At 34.6% G+C, this 18442-nt stretch overlaps 2 protein-coding genes across 4 annotated transcripts; one reads left to right on the forward strand and one right to left on the reverse strand.

The window, feature by feature from the left end:
- The first annotated feature begins 470 nt into the window (after window positions 1-470).
- LOC120273960 (thioredoxin reductase NTRC) lies at window positions 471-13987 on the forward strand. The gene is made up of 10 exons (XM_039280710.1): window positions 471-838; window positions 4519-4732; window positions 4903-5008; window positions 5769-6034; window positions 7974-8253; window positions 9180-9287; window positions 11217-11303; window positions 11558-11662; window positions 12409-12539; window positions 13638-13987. Exons 1-10 carry the CDS (start codon window positions 622-624, stop codon window positions 13696-13698), a joined length of 1575 nt encoding a protein of 524 aa, XP_039136644.1. The 5' UTR covers window positions 471-621; the 3' UTR covers window positions 13699-13987.
- Window positions 13988-14471: 484 nt separating this feature from the next.
- LOC120273073 lies at window positions 14472-18074 on the reverse strand. Of its 3 annotated transcripts, none has more exons than XM_039279718.1 (5): window positions 17679-18074; window positions 17414-17571; window positions 15044-15677; window positions 14864-14958; window positions 14472-14752 (listed from the first exon to the last, which is right to left on the reverse strand). In XM_039279718.1, the coding sequence occupies exons 1-5, from the start codon at window positions 17982-17984 to the stop codon at window positions 14632-14634; spliced, it is 1314 nt and encodes a 437-aa protein (XP_039135652.1). In that variant the 5' UTR covers window positions 17985-18074; the 3' UTR covers window positions 14472-14631. The 3 variants fall into 3 exon arrangements, with proteins under 3 accessions (XP_039135652.1, XP_039135651.1, XP_039135653.1); XM_039279717.1 differs by having other exon boundaries at window positions 17414-17577; window positions 17679-18057; XM_039279719.1 differs by lacking the exon at window positions 14864-14958 and having other exon boundaries at window positions 17414-17577; window positions 17679-18070.
- Between the last annotated feature and the right edge of the window lie 368 nt (window positions 18075-18442).

Consider the following 18442-nt stretch of genomic DNA (forward strand, 5'->3'; position numbering starts at 1 on the left):
GAAGCATGTTTGCTAACGGGACTGTTGACAGGGTATATTTTAAAAGCAAAATCACTGGTGTTTTTGCATTTCAACCTCTACTTTCTTTTAATGATTATAAATAGGTTGATGTGACATAGAAATTGGTTCAATCTTAATTCAATTGCTCTGCTTGTACCAACCAACCCGTTGGTTTGGCTAGCTAAACTCATGCCCGGTGAGTTCCTAGATTCTACGCATAGTTGGGATGTTATTCGAGGCCCCACAAGTCTCGATGAACTCATTTAACAACCTCGCTAAACAAAAAACCAAAGCAAGAGTCATTTGCCGGTTGTCAGACATAATTTTTAAATTTAATCGAACAAGGCTGAAGGCACTATAACGAATGGGCCTAGTAACAAGGCCCATCTAACCAAACAAAACTGGGCCCATCTAACCAAACAAAACTGCTAGAAGCGATGATGATTGATGACCCCCAATCCACGAGATGAGATTGGTAGGCGATGGATAGATGATCATGATGATGATAACAACAACTCATCCAGCCTCGTTTTATTGTCCCCGTTTCCAATTCCATTTCCAATCCTCAGTTCTCGCCATCACTCTCGCTCGCCGTTTCTCTCGTTGTATGGTCTGAAACTGATGGCAGTGCTTCGGATAGGAATGGCCACCGTCTCCGTCTCTGCTTCTCCTCCTCACTGCCGTTCTCTTCTCTCCGTCCCTTCTCCTTCTCCTTCTCCTCCTCTTTGTCGGCGTCGTGCTCTTCATTTACTTGGTCTTGGGTTTACTCCTTCACGGGTCATGCATCGTGTCTCGGCTTCACTGACGTCGTCGACGGAAGCACCTGCTGCTGCCTCAGGTTTATCTCTGGAAGTTGCAGTTTTTTTTTCTTAGTCTTGTTGCTGGTTTTGATTCAGTGTGTGAAAAAATTGGAATATAGGATGGTATTGGTGAGCATTATGGAAGTTGCACTTGTTTTTCTGATTCTTGTTGCTGTTTTTGATTCCGTGTGTTGAAAATTTTTTATTTTGGGATGGTATTTGGTGACTTCTTAGGTTTTGTGTCCGTTATGGAAGTTGTAGTTCTTTACTAACTCTTGTTTGATTCAATGTGTTGGGAAATTATGGTTTTAGGACAGTGTTTGTGTTCATCATTGAGGTTGTAGTTCTTTTTTAAGTCTTTCTGCGGGTTTTGATTGGGTGCGGTGAGAATTTCTGGTTTTAGGACAGTGTTTGTTTCCATTACTGAAGCTGTAATTCTTTTTCTGGTTCTCTTTGCTGTTTCTGACTCAGTGTGTTGACAAAATTTGATTTTAGGATGGTATTTGATGACTTTTTAGGTTTTGTATCTGTTGGAGTATTTAAAAGATCAATAAATTGATATAATGATCAATAAGATTTTCACTGTCTAGTCTCACTTTATTTTTTTGACAGACAATGAGTTTAAATACAGCAGAAATACTAACTGAAAAAGAGAAAAACTAAGCACTACATGGAATGTATTCCCATAATCAACAACCTCCTAAATATCAACAACTACTGCTGAACAATCAAACGGCTAGGAAATTTAAACAACTAGATTTTAAAATGTTGTAGCAGCTAAGCACAACTTCAACACTCCTCCTTGCTTTGGTTGCTGCAAAATCCAAGTTTTTCTCTAAAAAACTCAAACTTGCTTTTCGGCAGAGGCTTTGTTAATATGTTAACTAGTTGAAGATCAGATTTGCAGTATTTTAAACCAGCTGAGCCTTCCTTCTGCACTTCTCTAAGAAAGAATAACTTGATGTTGAATCGCTTAGTTTTCCCGTGAAAAACAGGATTATTAGAGATAGCAATTGCAGCTTGATTATCAACAAACACTTCTGTGCATCCATCTTGTTTCAGATTCAAATCCACTAACACTTTCTTAGCCACAAAGCTTGATTTATTGCAGCATTAGCTGCAGTGAATTCAGCTTATGCTGTAGACTGTGTGACTGTATTCTGCTTGTTGCAGCACCATGAGAATACACCTGAGCCAAACTTAAAACAGTAACCTGATGTGCTTCTCATATCATCAAGTGAACCTCTCCAATCACTGTCAGAATAACCCTGCAGAACAAAGTCCTAATTTGCACAAAACCTTATTCCATAATCCAGTGTCCCTCTCACATATCTAAGGACCCTTTTAGCAGCTGTCAGATGTGTTTTAGTTGCACAATTCATAAATCTAGATAACAGACTTATAGAGTGTAAGATATCAGGCCTTGTAGCTGTTATATACATCAGGCAACCTACTAAACTTCTGTAGAAGGTTTTCTCAGCTTCATCTTCCTTGATCAGCTTCTCCTTTTGACACATTGGAGTATCTACACTCTTGCAATCATCCATTTTGAATTTTTTCAGAATTTCCTTAGCATACTTCTTTTGATAGATAAACACTTCTTCATTCTTCTGCTTTATTTCCTTTCCTAGAAAGTAAGCCATTTCTCCCAAATCTATCATCTCAAGGTTTGCTTCATATCTTCTCTGAACTTTTTCACAAGTTCTTCGTTGCTTCCTGTAATGAGCAAATCACCCACATATTATGAACCAACAACAAAATTGATTTCATCACCTTTGATGTAAAGGGTAGCTTCACTCTGACTTCTTCTGAAACCCAACTGCATCATCAAGTGCTCATCAATTTGACCATACCAAAGCTCTTGGAGCCTGTTTCAGGCCATACAAGGCCTTCTTGAGCAAGTACACATACCTTCTGGAAAGAAAGAGCACTCGGCAGGCAAATGAGCAATTATTCACATTAAATAGTGTTCTCAGAGGCCTTTTTGGATCAGCTGCTTTTTCCTAGAGGATATCCCAGTTAAAGATGTTTGATTTTCATTCTCCGCTTATGATTGAAATATATATGAGTGACACAGGTATTAGTTTATTGGAATATGGATCATTGAGATGAAGATATCTGACTCAATTGTAATGAACTTTGGGCAAGCTATTAATGTTCACTGCTAAAACCTTCTTTCATTTTGTTTATTGGAATCTGAGGATTGAACTTCAAGGTAATATGGCGTGTTTTAAAAGTTTAAGGGGCCCAAAATTGCTGATTTTAAAAAAAGATTGTGAATTATAATGATTGAAAAGGAAACATATTTCAAGTAAAATTAAATATCTAATGGTCTAGCTGGACAGAATCAACATGTGCTTAGGTTCAGTACTCCCTGTTTTGGGTGTGCTCAAAGGTGATTTAAAGGATTCCTTGGTTGGTTTACATAAGTTTGAGTCAAAATAGAGATATTATTGATGTGTGGTATTAGGCTGACAGACTAGGAATTGATTTCCTTATCCACCGTTATGGTTTAAGAGGCTAAATTTTATTTTCTTGTTTACTTTACTAAGAGTGGTTGGATTCTAATTTTTGAATCTGTATGATGTGTGCTTGTATGTGTAGGGCCAGTCCCAATGTTTGTGTTCTCATGTGTTATTAACATAACAATGTAGTTCATGCCTCAAATGTATAAATGGAAATAAATAATTTGGATTTTCCATTTGGATGACCAATCATGTTTTTCTTATCATTGCTGGACCAAAACTGCCTATATTTTTTGCCATATCATGAGTGAGGGATGCACATAAAACACTTCCAAAATATTTTTTGTTGATATGTGGGCATTTCTAATGTGGCTTGAACATCAAAATCCACCCAATATCATTTGTTGGCATATTCTATCATAGCCTCCAGTCATGTAAATTATTTATTAAGTCTGGTACTCATAGAAGCTGTAATGTATTCACTCTGTTTTTGTGGAATTTGGAAAAACCACATTCCAGTATTCTAATGATGAATCCTTACAAGAATCTGTAATTTTTGTTTTTTTTTTCCTTTACGTGATCATTGGCCTTTGTCCTTCTTATTTTCATAGTCGCGGGCTCACCTCTTTATGTGATTTTCTTCTGTAATGCTTTGTTTTACTTAATATTAGCAATCTTATTTCGAGCTTTGAAATTTTTTTTGTTTTATTTTTTTTTTTTGTTTTAACTTCTCATGATGCTCTTACCTTTTTATAAAAGGTAAACAATCTAAATAGTCCCTATTTTTTTACTTTTTTTTTTCGATCACCCAGTTTTAAAAAATACTATTTGGTTTCCTACGTTTAGTTTTTGTTACAATAAGACCGTTTGGGTTTTCAGTGTTAATGGCGGTCATACGTGGTTCGCCGTATTATAAGCCACGTAGACTCTTAGGGTGATCTTATTGTAAGCTACGCATGATTTTTGTTGACACTGTAAGCTCAAGTGACTTTATTGTAACAAAAACTAAATGCATGATACAAAATCGTAACTTTTTAAAGCTAGGTGACCAAAATAGATATGTGCGCAAAGGTAGGGGACTATTTAGATTTTTTTTTTAATGCATGAAATACAGATTATATTACCTACTCTTTAAGCTGACATATTTAAAAAATTGGCAGTAAAATGTTTTACATTTCCACTTAATAAAATTGATCACATTTGTAGTCCTTCCTTTCCATATATACTAACTATAAGATAAATCAATCTTTCAGCTCTTTATAAAGGAGTCGAGAATGTTGTAATCATAGGATCTGGTCCAGCTGGATACACTGCAGCAATTTATGCAGCTCGTGCGAACCTAAAGCCACTAGTATTTGAAGGGTATCAAGTGGGTGGTGTTCCAGGAGGACAGTTGATGACTACCACTGAAGTTGAGAATTTTCCTGGGTTCCCGGAAGGAATAACAGGTCCTGATTTGATGGACAGGTCAGTGCATTCCCTTTCCTAGTTTAATACCATTTTTTAATTAGTTTTTTTTTTCAGATTTTGAATTTCCTTTTTTGTATTTATCTAGTACTTTAGGTGTATTAAAACATCATTAAGAGATATTCAAAAGTTTCTTGATAAAATGTTATGCCATCTTTTACATTTACTAGGATGCGACGGCAAGCGGAGCGTTGGGGTGCAGAACTTTATCAAGAAGATGTGGAATTTGTTGATGTCAAAAATCGTCCATTTACCATTCGTAGCAGTGAGCGTGAGGTGATAATATATATATATATATATATATATATGTATAAGTTTATATGCATTACTTTTTGGAATATGTATATGTTCGGATGGATATAATTGTGTATACATCCCTTACAAAGTATGTAGCACTGAGACATTGAACATTTACATACAATCTAACAAAATAATAAATAATCCTCTTCTGAAATTTTGTAATCTGTTTGAGAATCAGATTACTGATCTTTGACTAAATGCAGAGACTTAATTTTCACATTAGCAGAGGATTGAAGCTAATATGCAAATATAAAATGTCTTAAAAATGACGATAATTAACTACATAAATCTATAATTGTAGGCTTAATAACCTTAAGCAATATTGGTGTTTACAAGATAATGTATTTGGAGCATTGTTGTTAAAAATTTAAAAATAAATAAGATTTTAAAGTTAGGAACTCCTTTATGAATTGATATGTCAGGAAAGACTAATGTGATATCTCTCTCGAGAAAGTGTGATCTATATATTTGTAAATCAAGAGCTAAGCATGCAAGAAAGGAATGCCTGTGTTCCATTTCCTCTCCTCCATCTTTGCTTTAAAGTAGGAATTTGCAATTTTGGAATTGATTGCCACCACTTGGTGCTTCATGATATAAAAGAATGGAATTCTGCTTTTTTTCATTATCCTGGGTTTAGCAAAAATCTGGGAACTCCTTTTATGGTCTGTTATACCATTGCTACGATTTTATTTGCCTTATTTGAGTGATGCTGATTTGTGTTATTTGTGCTTTTAAGGTGAAATGCTACAGTGTTATCATAGCAACAGGTGCTACAGCAAAAAGGCTCAGGTTACCTCGTGAAGATGAATTCTGGAGCAGAGGAATAAGTGCTTGTGCAATATGTGATGGAGCATCACCACTTTTTAAAGGGCAAATTCTAGCAGTTGTTGGAGGGGGTGACACTGCTACAGAGGAAGCAATATATCTGACCAAGTACGCTCGCCATGTGCATTTACTAGTTCGTAAGGACCAATTGCGAGCATCCAAAGCTATGCAAGACAGGTGAGAAAAGTTACAATTTTCATTGTAGCTTTGATCTATAGTGTTGAGCAGAGTATTCATAAATTAAATGAAATTTCTTTTACTTTAGAAGGATATTTGCCAATGTAAGATGTCTGGCATCTTTAACAGTATTATCTAGTTGGTCCATATACAATTGAGTACAATATTCTGAATTTGGAGATGCACAGTATGGAATAGTTGCCCAACTCTTTTCTTTTCTGTCTTTTTTTTTTTTAATTTTTTTATAATGAAATTTGTGAATCTGTGCAGGCATTTAGGTTGTATGTCAATCTATGAAGAATGAAATTATAAAATGGAAAATCTTTTTCTCAATATATATATATATATATATAGTAAAAATAAAAATAAAATGAAAATAAAACAGCAAACTCAAATGATGTAATTCTCCATTAACAGTCAATCAACGTACTTCTATTCATAAATTGTATTAGTGGAGAATTGAGACAGCATCCTGGGAAGAAAGGCCTAAGGTCAGTAAGCCTGAAACCTTTTCAAAGAATAGTGCCTGCAACTATCAAGCAATTAAAATACTATAATTCAATAAATTCAGATTGAGTATTTAAATATGAGCAAATCCAGCAATCCAAACATAGGGAAGTTAATGCAATAGCATTATAATATTGGTAATGACAGCATGTTTGGAGGCAAAGTCCATGCAAATAACTTTGTGAAAGGAAAGATATTTGGCATTGGAAAAACTAATATTAAGAAGAAATTAACGTCACAAGTGGGATCTTAAAAGAAGAGAGTATATTATGAGTGTTGGATTACTGCACGACTGAGCATGTCATGTGGCCACAAACTTGATTCCTTATTGGTTCATTGTTAATTGAACATAATCCTGAAGCTAAGTTTGTCTTAAGCTTATTGAGTCCTTAAAGGCAAAATTTTCATAATCATCAGTTTTGCTCAAATTCCTTATATGACATACTACAATAGGAAATTTGTATCTGCCACCTTGTTCATAATGCTGTTTTCTAGCCAGAAGATACTTAATTGAGGCTGAAATCTTCTAACTTATCACATTGCAATTGTGGGGGCTTCTCTAGATGTTCTAATACATTTGTAATACTTGTCACTTGCTAGTGATAACTGGCAATTTTTTCATGATTTCCACATGTGGAATCTGTCATGTTCAGCTTCTGATTTAGAGATCACAACCAGACTTTTGCGATTTTGCGGATATGCATTTTAGTAACCATATATGATAGTGATCAAAATATAAATAGATGATGTGCATCCCTCAGAGGATTACATGCTTAAGCCTATTATGCTGTTTCTTAGGAAAATTAGAAGAGTTTCTTAGGAAAATTAGAAGAGTTTCTTGGGAAGGTTCAATGTTGATTGTCATCCTGTAGCTTTGATTAGCACATGACTGAATTCTAAACACTGTAAGCGTGATATATAAACTTATGTAATGCTTGAATCTTGTGACAGCATGTGACTATTAATTTAATGAACCTTTTGGTCTACCAGTACTTTTTGCGCCTTGCATCATTCAACTAAGTCATTTCAAATGTTTGACCAAATACTGTGAAGCTACTATTTCTCCATGCTTCAACCTGCATTGTATTATAAATCGCCAACAGATGCTGCATTTCTTGGCTGGTCTGTCTTAACACTTCATGTTGAATCCTTAGTTTCTTATTGTTAGTTTATACAGTAACATAATTGACACAAGAATTTGTTTTATGATGGTTGATCTAGTAATTCTACGGGAAAGAAGCTTCTAGAGAAAACATTTTTCTTATGTGATGGTTTGCAAGACAATGAATGTTAATCAGCTTTCATCTTACCTTATTTTGTGTTAGGAGGTGCTTGCATAAGACGTGATACACTTGATAAAAAGTACTCATGATGGTAAATTTTCAACTCCCTGAATGTTTGTTTAACAGGTTGATTATGGCGAATGTTTCAGAGTATTCAACAACCCGAATATTACAGTGCACTTCAACACAGAAGCTGCGGATGTCGTTAGCAATAGCAAAGGGCAGATGTCTGGTATTTTGCTAAAGAGAGTCGACACAGGAGAAGAAACAATTCTTGATGTGAGGGGCTTATTTTATGGTATTGGGCACACTCCAAATAGCCAGTTGGTTGAAGGCCAAGTTAAGCTTGATCCTTCAGGCTATATCTGGGTCAAGGAGGGCACAGCAAACACCTCTGTTGAAGGAGTCTTTGCCGCTGGTGATGTACAGGTAATGTTCTGGAATTTATCTTTTTGCTCTTGTTGTTAGATTAGAACCCAAGCATATTATCCTGAGTCAACTCAGCCCAAACGCTCAAGTTGATAGGATAAGAAACCTAGACTTGTATGTTCGCAACCATATTTACCAGATAACTAGTGTGGGATTATTATTCACTCTAATACTTGTATCTTATTTTGGGGAATGCATGTTTTTTTAGTTTAAAACAACAAATTTAGCATATTCTCAAGTAAAAGTTAAGTCGTAAAGGGCATGGGGCTGGATTTTTGTGGGTTTGCTTGGGCCTATCGATATCCTTATGCGGTACATTGAATTAGTTTAATGAAAGATGATGGGGGACAGGTCTCCCTTTCTGTGATTATCCTTCCATTTTGTGGACCTATCTCTCCTTTTTAATGGATTCCCATGGTTTAGTTTTGCAGGAATTCTGAAACTCTATGACAGAAAGAAAAATAATTTTGCATTACATGGAGTTTTGTGGTCATAGAAATTCTTGAATTGTAGGTCAAACCATTGGTTTAAATTTTAATTTCAATTTTTAAAAAATTGAAACACAGCCATTAAGATTCATGCTTGAATCTGAATTATGATATTTTGTCTCAATGATACATACATTTATATATCCATGCTTGTGTATATAGTACATAGGCACACATGTAGGCATTGATATGAACTTCTTGCAAATTATACATTGAAGATTTTGTTGAGTTTTAATTGATGCATCATGATTTGCGCTTTTATTATCTTAAAGTTTCATCGACATATTTAGTCACTATCAATTGCTCTTTTTGATGGTTTTTGAAATCAGCTATGAATTTGAATCTTTAGTTGACAACTTTATAGTATGATGGATAGAAAGAATAATATCCTGTGCACTACTTTATTTCTTTTTTAAATCTCCCTTTTTTATTTGTTAGGATCATGAATGGAGGCAAGCCATAACAGCTGCTGGATCTGGATGTGTTGCTGCTTTATCAGTTGAAAGATATCTAGTGGTCAATGATCTTCTTGTTGAATTTCACCAAGTAATTCTTTTCCCTCCTTCTCTGAGTACTTTGTTGTTTTTTGTTGTTCATTAACAATAGTTTAAGTTGGTGATAGTTGTACTTATTTTTATATTTACATATGATACCATTGGTTCAGGCATGGCAACCTATGAAGCAACTCATTGACATGCAACTTATGAAGCAACTCATTGACATATTGAACTAGTTAAGTCTAGGGTTCAACCGAATTACTCTGTGATATTTGGTTGTGCGGCAATCCTAGTGAACCGGGTTATATCGAGTTATTAAGAAATGAAGTATAAAGGAATAATACAGAATAAGGATACATCCAATTGGATTACTAGACTAATATAACCATTAATCCCATCTTCTTGCTTAATATAGCCACTATCATCATTTCACCTTTTTTGATATATCTGGATTAAAAAATGCTTTTCATAATTAACCAATGCAAAATCAAGTTTAAGACACTTGTGAGAAAGCTGGAATGGACCATTTCTCTCTAAATAAAATTCAAAATCCAAATTCATATTCAAGTTATTTCAACCTCAACAACCATTACTTAAATGTTCACAGCCATCTGGTTTAAACATAAAGTTTAAGCTTGTATGAGTCATATGACTCTAAATAATTTCTTCTGATAGTTGAGATCAGAAACTTTAGTAAACTTTTAGTGTTCGGAGTCTTTGGACAAGTTTGTGTTTATATTTGTAATGTAGATAAGAATTATAATATTATGTGAACTGTAAGAAATTATAGTTTTTTGTTCTCTCATTATGCCCCACCATAATTGAATACCTGACTGTGGCTATTTTATTTTTCTACGCCTTAATCATGGTTAATACTTTATTGAAAAATTTATAAGATGCAAATGCCCTTTCCCATCCTCTCTGCCACTTGAAACCCTGCTCTATGATCATGCATCTTGAACATGGTACATACCAAGAATAAGGATGCAGCGCCTAGTCATTTGCGTTAAGGTTCTGGTCATCATTGTGATGCCTTAGGCAGAATGTTCAGCCTTGGATGGGGCTCTGGTTGGTGGTCCTAGAGGCCTCAATCTGGCTGGATTTGCTCCCTCACATGTGGTATATGAGAATTATTGCATTTAGCGACTCCACATGGGGATGGTTGCCCAATCCTGGTGGAGTACATGCTGTGGTGGAATAGGCACAACCTCCTATTGTTCACTGCCTTTCCGAGGTTGTGCCTATTCCACCGCAGCATGTACTCCACCATTGGGCAACCATCCATAATTATTGTGGGGATAGGCACATGTACCAGGATTGGGCAACTAATTGCATAGCTCTTGAGACAGTTGGTTTATATATGCAATGCAATTACAGTTTTTTGAGGGGCTTATGCAATTAGTCACTTTTGCAAGGGTTCAATAAGCAATCTTCTCCATAATTATGAATTTTTTTGTGTCATTCCATGCTGAAATTTTGCAGTGCAATAAACATGCTAATCATTTTGTGTCATGTAAACATTTTAATAAGAACATCATTGTGTGACATGTAATCATGTCATGTTTATGCATGATTTTTTTTCCCTAATACCTTGAGCCTTGCATGTAGCATTACAAAAATCCATATCTCAGATTGCCATGCTTGGCCTTACTCAAGCAAAGTGCATAGCTTTCATATGTCATCATTTTGCTGATATGCAACTCCTAAACCGTCAATTATTTAAGTAGGTTGGTCCTGTTTCAAGCAACTACTATAAATTTTGTTGGTTTCCATGAGTACATGTATGCTTTTTGTTTTGTAAACTATATCAAGCACTACAAAACAGGCAAAATTACATGTTTGTACTGATATATATATATATATATATATAGCATATGATATCTTCGACTCAAATGGTTATTTTTTTCATGCATGTTTCAATTGATTTGTGTCTATCAAATTATTGATTGTTGCTCTTGATGATTGTTTGATTGACCAGCCTGTAGCTGAAGAGGTGAAAAAAGATCTTACAGGTAAGGATGTAGAAATGGGTTTCGACATATCCCTTACGAAGCATAAGGGTCAGGTAATGATAAAAATTTGCTTGTTCGGCTTTTTTATTTATTCTGCTGTTATAAATTTTTGGTCTTGTTTGTCATTTGGATATCATGTCTTGCCTTAATAGTAATTTGCCCAAGTCTCTAAACTATAGTGCTGTAAGTCAATTCTCTGAGTTCTCTCTAGTAAGAGAATTTGCTAGTCCAAATTTCAGTTTATATATTGCAATGCGCCCATCATTCTCAGCAAAGGTCACCTCATTTTTAAGCATGTCTTGTGCAGTATGCGTTGCGGAAAATATATCATGAAAGCCCAAGGCTTATATGTGTGTTATATACCTCTCCAACATGTGGTCCATGTCGGACTTTGAAACCAATATTAAGCAAGGTATCTCTCTATTCCTTTAATCACATGAACAAAGTTTTATAGTCATTCAGGTGGAATCAATTAAAATGTAATCAAGTGTTTTTTTAACAATGTAAAGTGTGAACTTCCAGTGATCAAGCACACAAAATTGTGATTTCTGCTCTTTATTTATTAGTTTCATATGCACTCGAAATTTTTGCCTATCAATCTTCAATTTCTAGAATATTTGTGAAGAAAGTTCAAATTATATCTTTATTGCAATTTAATACGTTCATTTATTTTGCCTGTTGTCTCGTACTTGAGAAATTACTTTGGCCCAAAAACAGAACGTTATTTTCCCCATCATTTAATGGGATCAGGACATATTTTCACCTCAATTTGTACATTCAAGCTCATGAACAATTTAACGCCATCTAACTTGTTGAAGGGAAACTTTTCTACGTCGAATATTATCAAATAATCCAGTCCCAAAGGCTCTATCAAGGGATGACATACATTTCTGGGGATTGCATCATATATTCTAGAGCAGAATGAACAAAACTATCTATATTTTGTTCATTATGGTTAAAGTAATATAAATAGTGTTTCCTCTTCTAAGTCCCAAAAGAGGAGTGGCACAGTCAGTTGATGAGCGACGTTTAATCTCCTAGACATTTGAGTTTTTAGTGAAACATGGAATAAATTTATTTGTCACAAAATATATGAAATGGGTGTTTTGAAAGGTATGAACATCATTTATGCAAGAAACTTGTCTGTCTCTGCATCAGGTCATTGATGAGTTTGATCAGAATGTACATTTCGTGGAAATTGACATTGAAGAAGACCCGGAAATTGCAGAAGCAGCAGGAGTTATGGGAACACCATGCGTGCAATTTTTCAAAAATAAAGAAATGATCAGGTTAGAATCCTGTTAGTTGCATATTTTCAAAACCATTTAGTACATATAACTCATAGGTGCTTGCTGTATTTTCAATAATGTTTCTATTCTCTGATTTCTGAGTGAACCATAAAGTTAATTATATATGAGATTAATCATCAATTGTCTGACTGTTCTATGTTTATGGGATTTAAAATTGTTCATTCGAAATGGTGAAGGTTATAAATAATAATTCAATTCTAACATCATTATAGCCTTTACTTCTTGCTGACTTCCTTGTACAAACTGAACTGTAGCCCATATATGTTCTAGGCAAATTTTGTGCCAAATCTTGTGTGGCATAAAGTCTAATCATGAACATAGCTCTGGACATTAGGATATGGCTCTGAATTGGCTTGAGTTTAATTAGTAATATCAGAGTAACTAACAGTCCCACTAAGGTTAATTTAGTAAATATGGACATGAATATATAAGCTTTGCTGTTGGTTTGTATCTAACACGGACTCCTGGCTGAATACTCCATTATGGTGGGGATTTTTCTATTGATCTCCAACTAAGCAAGCAACCTTTGATGCTAGCTTCACAAATTGCAGTTGTGTAACATCTTTCGTTGTAATGGCTCTGCATTGCAAATAATGTAGTTTCTTTAGTTTCAGGCTCATCGGACCCTTGTGTCTCATGTTACTGTCAAATATTGAGAGGGATATTCTGCATGACTTTTATGGCAGTGTAATGTAATTTGTTTAGGAAATATTTACTGCCTACAATGTTTGATAGGAAGATAAGGGTGAAGTTAGTTGTTTTTTTATTTTTATTTTTTTAAATAAAGTGGATAAACCATAAATTTATTAAAATAAGAAGAGTACGGAAAAATACAAAAGTTTATCAACCATCTTTTCTTGTATTTATGAAGTTTATTTTCAAGTTATCTCAACTTGTGCATCGAATTTACCTCAATGAATAATTCAGTTCATATTGCCATATCTTGATCACATAATTTTTTTCACCTTCCCTCTCGGACGACAATTTTATTTTCTTCTTTGCCTTTTTAATTTATGTTACATAATTTTCTCTCTATGGATCAATACATGATGCTGTCTCAATTCATTGATGATGCAGGAATGTATCTGGTGTAAAAATGAAGAAGGAATACAGAGAATTCATTGAGGCAAACAAATGAATTGATTGAAGTGAGGCTATGGTATATGCCAGCGTTGGTAATTTATTCACATTAACATTTTGATAATCCAAGATTGCCATTTTATGTCTTTTTTCTCCCATGAGTACTTTGAAAACTGAAAAAAAAAATGCTACAACATTCATGATCTTGAATAGCAATTCAGGCAAAATTAATTCAGTGTTCCATAAATTCGTAGGTGATCATTGTGATGTGTCCCCCAATTAATCTCCATTAGAAAAAACACATACACATATATCATCAATTAATTTTGATAGCCATCCTGAATGTTGCACAGGTTAGTTTTGGCTTATTAGTTGATTTATTTCTTAGATGCACATTGAAATATATATATATATATATATATATATAAGGGGAAGATTTTGGCCTAACTTTTATGTCCAGCTAGAATTCATTGTACATTCATCCAATCTGCAAATACGAATACGTTTATACACTTGGCTATAAAACACTCCCTCCACTTGGCTATAAAACACTCCCTCCGTTTTTTTTACTTGTTATATTTTAGAGTTTTTCTTTGGTTCTTTTTACTTGTCAATTTAAAAATTTTATACAACATTAAATATTATTTTTTTCAAATTTATTTTTTATATTTAATTATTTTTATAATTTTCAATAAATTATATTTAACTATACATTTTTCAAAATATATTTTAAATGAAAGTAATATTAAAAATTAATATAATTTTTTAAAATTTTTAGTTACTAATTAATTTCAATCAATTTTTTTTAATCAGTGTTAAATAAAATTGACAAATAAAAAAGTGTTACTTAAATAAAATTGACAAATAAAAAAGAAACGGAGAGGGTATAAACTATTTTACACTTTTTCATTTTTCAATCCAATGAGAGCTTTTTATATTAAGCCCTCCAAATGAGCTTGTGCAAAACAGCTGCCCTTTAAAAAATAGCCACCTAAACTTTCCTACAACCATTGCTGCACTTCATATTGTTTGCAGTAATAACTTGATAATCAGAATGTGGCATTTCACTTAGCTTCCCAAACCTTTTCTCGTAGCCATCCCACAACTCTGACCTGCATAACAATTGAGTTATCAATATGCAAAAGGGTGACAAATTTGAGTATGACTAATTTTGCAAATTGAGTATGACTAAAATTAATTAAACAGTTATGTGATGCGCTGACCAATATGCCAAGAATTGGTACGGTGCATATGCAGTGTAAATTTTTTCAACATCATCCTGGACAGACCGAATGGTGCAATTGCTTCGCCCATGGGACTGTAGAATACTCTCAGCAGCTTCAATGAAAATTAAAGAAAACAAACCAAATTTTGTGACAATAAAATGGTGAAAGAAAATGAACCTGTTTCAAATGTCTGATTGTCTCGGTATCTGTCGGAATCTTATGGTAGAATCCCATGCACATTAGCACATTTGCGCGGGTAAAAGGACCAAATCCATGTATACCCGATAATTGCATGTCCAGTTCATTGTAGTCACCTGACAAGGAACCATGACAGTTTTCTTCAAGCTTTTTGATATTTATCTTTCCGGCCACGATATCCTTAGCAAGTGATAAGATTCGCTGCGCCCGATATCCAAGCTTACATCGCTGCGCCAGAAAATTTTCATCAAGAGTTGCTAGTTCCTCAGGACTAGGAAAGTTCCCTATTTGAAGGGACTCATCCTTCACAGCCAAGGTGGAGCAATTCTGCAACTCTTCCGAACATGAGTCAGTATTTGATAACTGACATTGTTGCACAGATTGCAGTCGGGTATCTTGATTGACCAGGGATTTTTCATTTTCTGCACACTCAGTATAATTCTTCACAAACTTGGTTTCTAATTTTATGGCAACTTTCTTTCCCCTGCCACGCTTTCTTTTTCGTTCTACCACTTGGGGTGTCTTTGGCTGGAATGTTTCAGCAACTAAACTTCCCATCAGCTCTCGCTGAAGTTCGCATAATGCTCTTGCCATTGATAGTGTCCTTGACCATCTACAAAATGAAACTTATCAATCATGACAAATTTTATTTATCAATAATAAGACCATTTTTTCTCTTTGGACAACATGTCTTTACGAAAAGATTCAACAATTCACAATGCCAACATGTCCAACAACCATATTTTTACTGATGTACACATACTTTCCAGACAATATCTATGATAACCTTGATCTTCAAATGCTCTCTAATAGGAGCTAGAAAACTCTGAGATCAGATCCATTAGAGGATTTACAATTTTGGAACCATATACTTCAACTCAAATAGACTTATACTAACATTATTGCTTACATAAACAATCACTTTAGTTGATCATCTAGCAATTCTCAAATTCTACTTTTTTATTTCAACTCATGCATTATTTGGTCATCTACACTGAATTGGAAAGAATATGAGCTAGGTTAATAAAACAAAATGTAAGGTGTTACAATCAAGAAATTTTTGCTAACTCTACGCAAGCACAAAACTATATAAGATAATAATCAAACATGTCTAATAACCCCCAATTGCTCACCTCTAAGTGTCTTCGATCCATAGAAAACAAAACTGAATCAAGTAAAGTACAATTAGAATATCATCTACGAGCTAACTTTATTATTTCATCCTTTGACAAAGAACATGTATAGTGAAAAGCAGCAAATCATCAAACATTGAAGTCAGTTTAAAACACTTAATCAGGCCAAAAAAAAGAAGGATCACATTTTGTAAAGATGGAGAGATTAGGAAGTAAAATCGCTTACTGGAAGCTGGACGAGAGTATAAACTCCTTACAAACATTAAACTCATTATAAATCTTTCATTAGATACAAGTGAAAATATCACATTTTGAGGAAAATGGAGAAATGCAGAATGACAGTGACAGTTTGACAAAAGTATGCACTTATCCAAGCCTTCAATTTTTAATTTTTTTTTCTTCTTCAACATTTGATAAAGAACATTCTGCAGTGAAAATGCAGCAGTTGATCAAATATTAAACTTAGTACAGAAAACTTTAACAAAAACGTGATCACATTTTGAGAGGACGAAGAATTTCAGATGTTCAATGATGCACTTTTAAACTTGCACAAGAAAACACATTTAACCATGCCCTCAAGTCTAATTTTTTCTTATTTTCATCCTTTAATGTAGAACATCTCATAATGAAAATCACTAGTTCAGCAAACACCAGACTTAATATAAAACACTTCAATAGACAAAAAAGATCACATTTTGAGAAGATGAAGGATTTAGACTTGCACTAGAAAATGCATGGTTTTTTATCTTCATCCTCTAACAAAGAGCATCTCATAATGAAAACCAGAAGTTCATCAAACACTAAACTCAGTATACAACACTTCAGCAGACAAAATAGATAACATTTTGAAAAATAAATGAAGAATTTAATCTTGTACAAGAAAATGCGTTCTCAATTCTAAGTTTTTATCTTCATCCTTTCATGAGGATTATCTCATAATGAAAATCAGCAGTTCATGCAACTCTACACAGTATAAAACACTGCAATAGATCAAAAAGACGTTGACGGAGATATTGAGTAGTAAAATGCTAAATATAAGATACTTTCATAGACCCTCAAAACACACACACACACACACACACATTTTGAAGGAGAAGAAGATGATGGAGAAATTAAGTAGAGTACTTCAATAGACCAGAACACACACAAAGGAAAAGAAATTCACATTTTGAAGGAGAAGATGAAGAAGAAGATGGATAAATTGAAAGACACTCACTGACAATTGCACAAGAGAATGCACTTAACCATGTCCTCAAACAAGGTAGGCGACCTAAACACTCGCCCAAAACCCCTCTCTTTTGAAGCACCATGCATCTCCTGAAACTCCCTCACCACCCTATCATTCTCCTCCGAAATTCTCAGCATCCGGCGCACCTGTGCCTACAATTAAAACAACCACCATCACATCGCACACCCAATTCCAAACAACAAGATTCAAGAAAACCAAACAAACAAACAGAAACAAAAGAAGTGATTAGTACAAGCAAGCATAGCTGATCTTGAGAGGAAAGAGAGGCAATGCCGGAGACAGAGATGAGGAGGGGGTTGGGAGGGGAAGGATGGGAGATGATGACGGAGAGGGAGAGGGAAGGGAAGGAGGAGAGGCGGAGAGGGCGGTGGAGGGATTTGGTAGAAGAATTCCAATGGTTTGGGGACATCATGAAGAGGCCATGGCTGCAGACCGTGTTCTCAAGGTTGAACGTGGGATCGGTGACGGGAAGCTCCAGAGTGAAGTTGAAACCCTCTCTTTTGTCTCCGATTGGGTTTCCATCTCTGTGACTTCCCATGGTTTGTCTCTGTTTGGGCTTGTGTTCAAACGACGAAGTTTATTTTGGCTGTGGCAGTGTAAAAATGGTTATTTATCCTGCAAGTCCGCCTATTGATCTTGGATTTTGTTATTGTTTTTTTTTTTTTTAAGGATGTTTATTTAATTTTTCATATTAGTTTAGTTTGGGTTCGTTTGGTGGGCATGATAAAAACGATTGTATATGATAGACAATCATGTGCTACTGCTATCCTTTGTTTGGTGTGCCAATATAATATGATAGTCTTATCTTATTGGCTCACTTTATCATGCTGAAGACATTAGCGGAATCATGATAGAAACAAGTAGGATATGATAAAAAAATAAGTTTACCTTTTTACTCTATTATTTGGTTTGTCTCCCTATCTAGGGTTTCATTGTTTTTAATTTTTTTAAACGCGATGCTTGGGACAAGAAACTTGTCAACAATTAGATAGAACA

The sequence above is a fragment of the Dioscorea cayenensis genome, chromosome 12 (genome assembly GCF_009730915.1).
Source record: "Dioscorea cayenensis subsp. rotundata cultivar TDr96_F1 chromosome 12, TDr96_F1_v2_PseudoChromosome.rev07_lg8_w22 25.fasta, whole genome shotgun sequence".
NCBI classification, from domain to species: domain Eukaryota; kingdom Viridiplantae; phylum Streptophyta; class Magnoliopsida; order Dioscoreales; family Dioscoreaceae; genus Dioscorea; species Dioscorea cayenensis.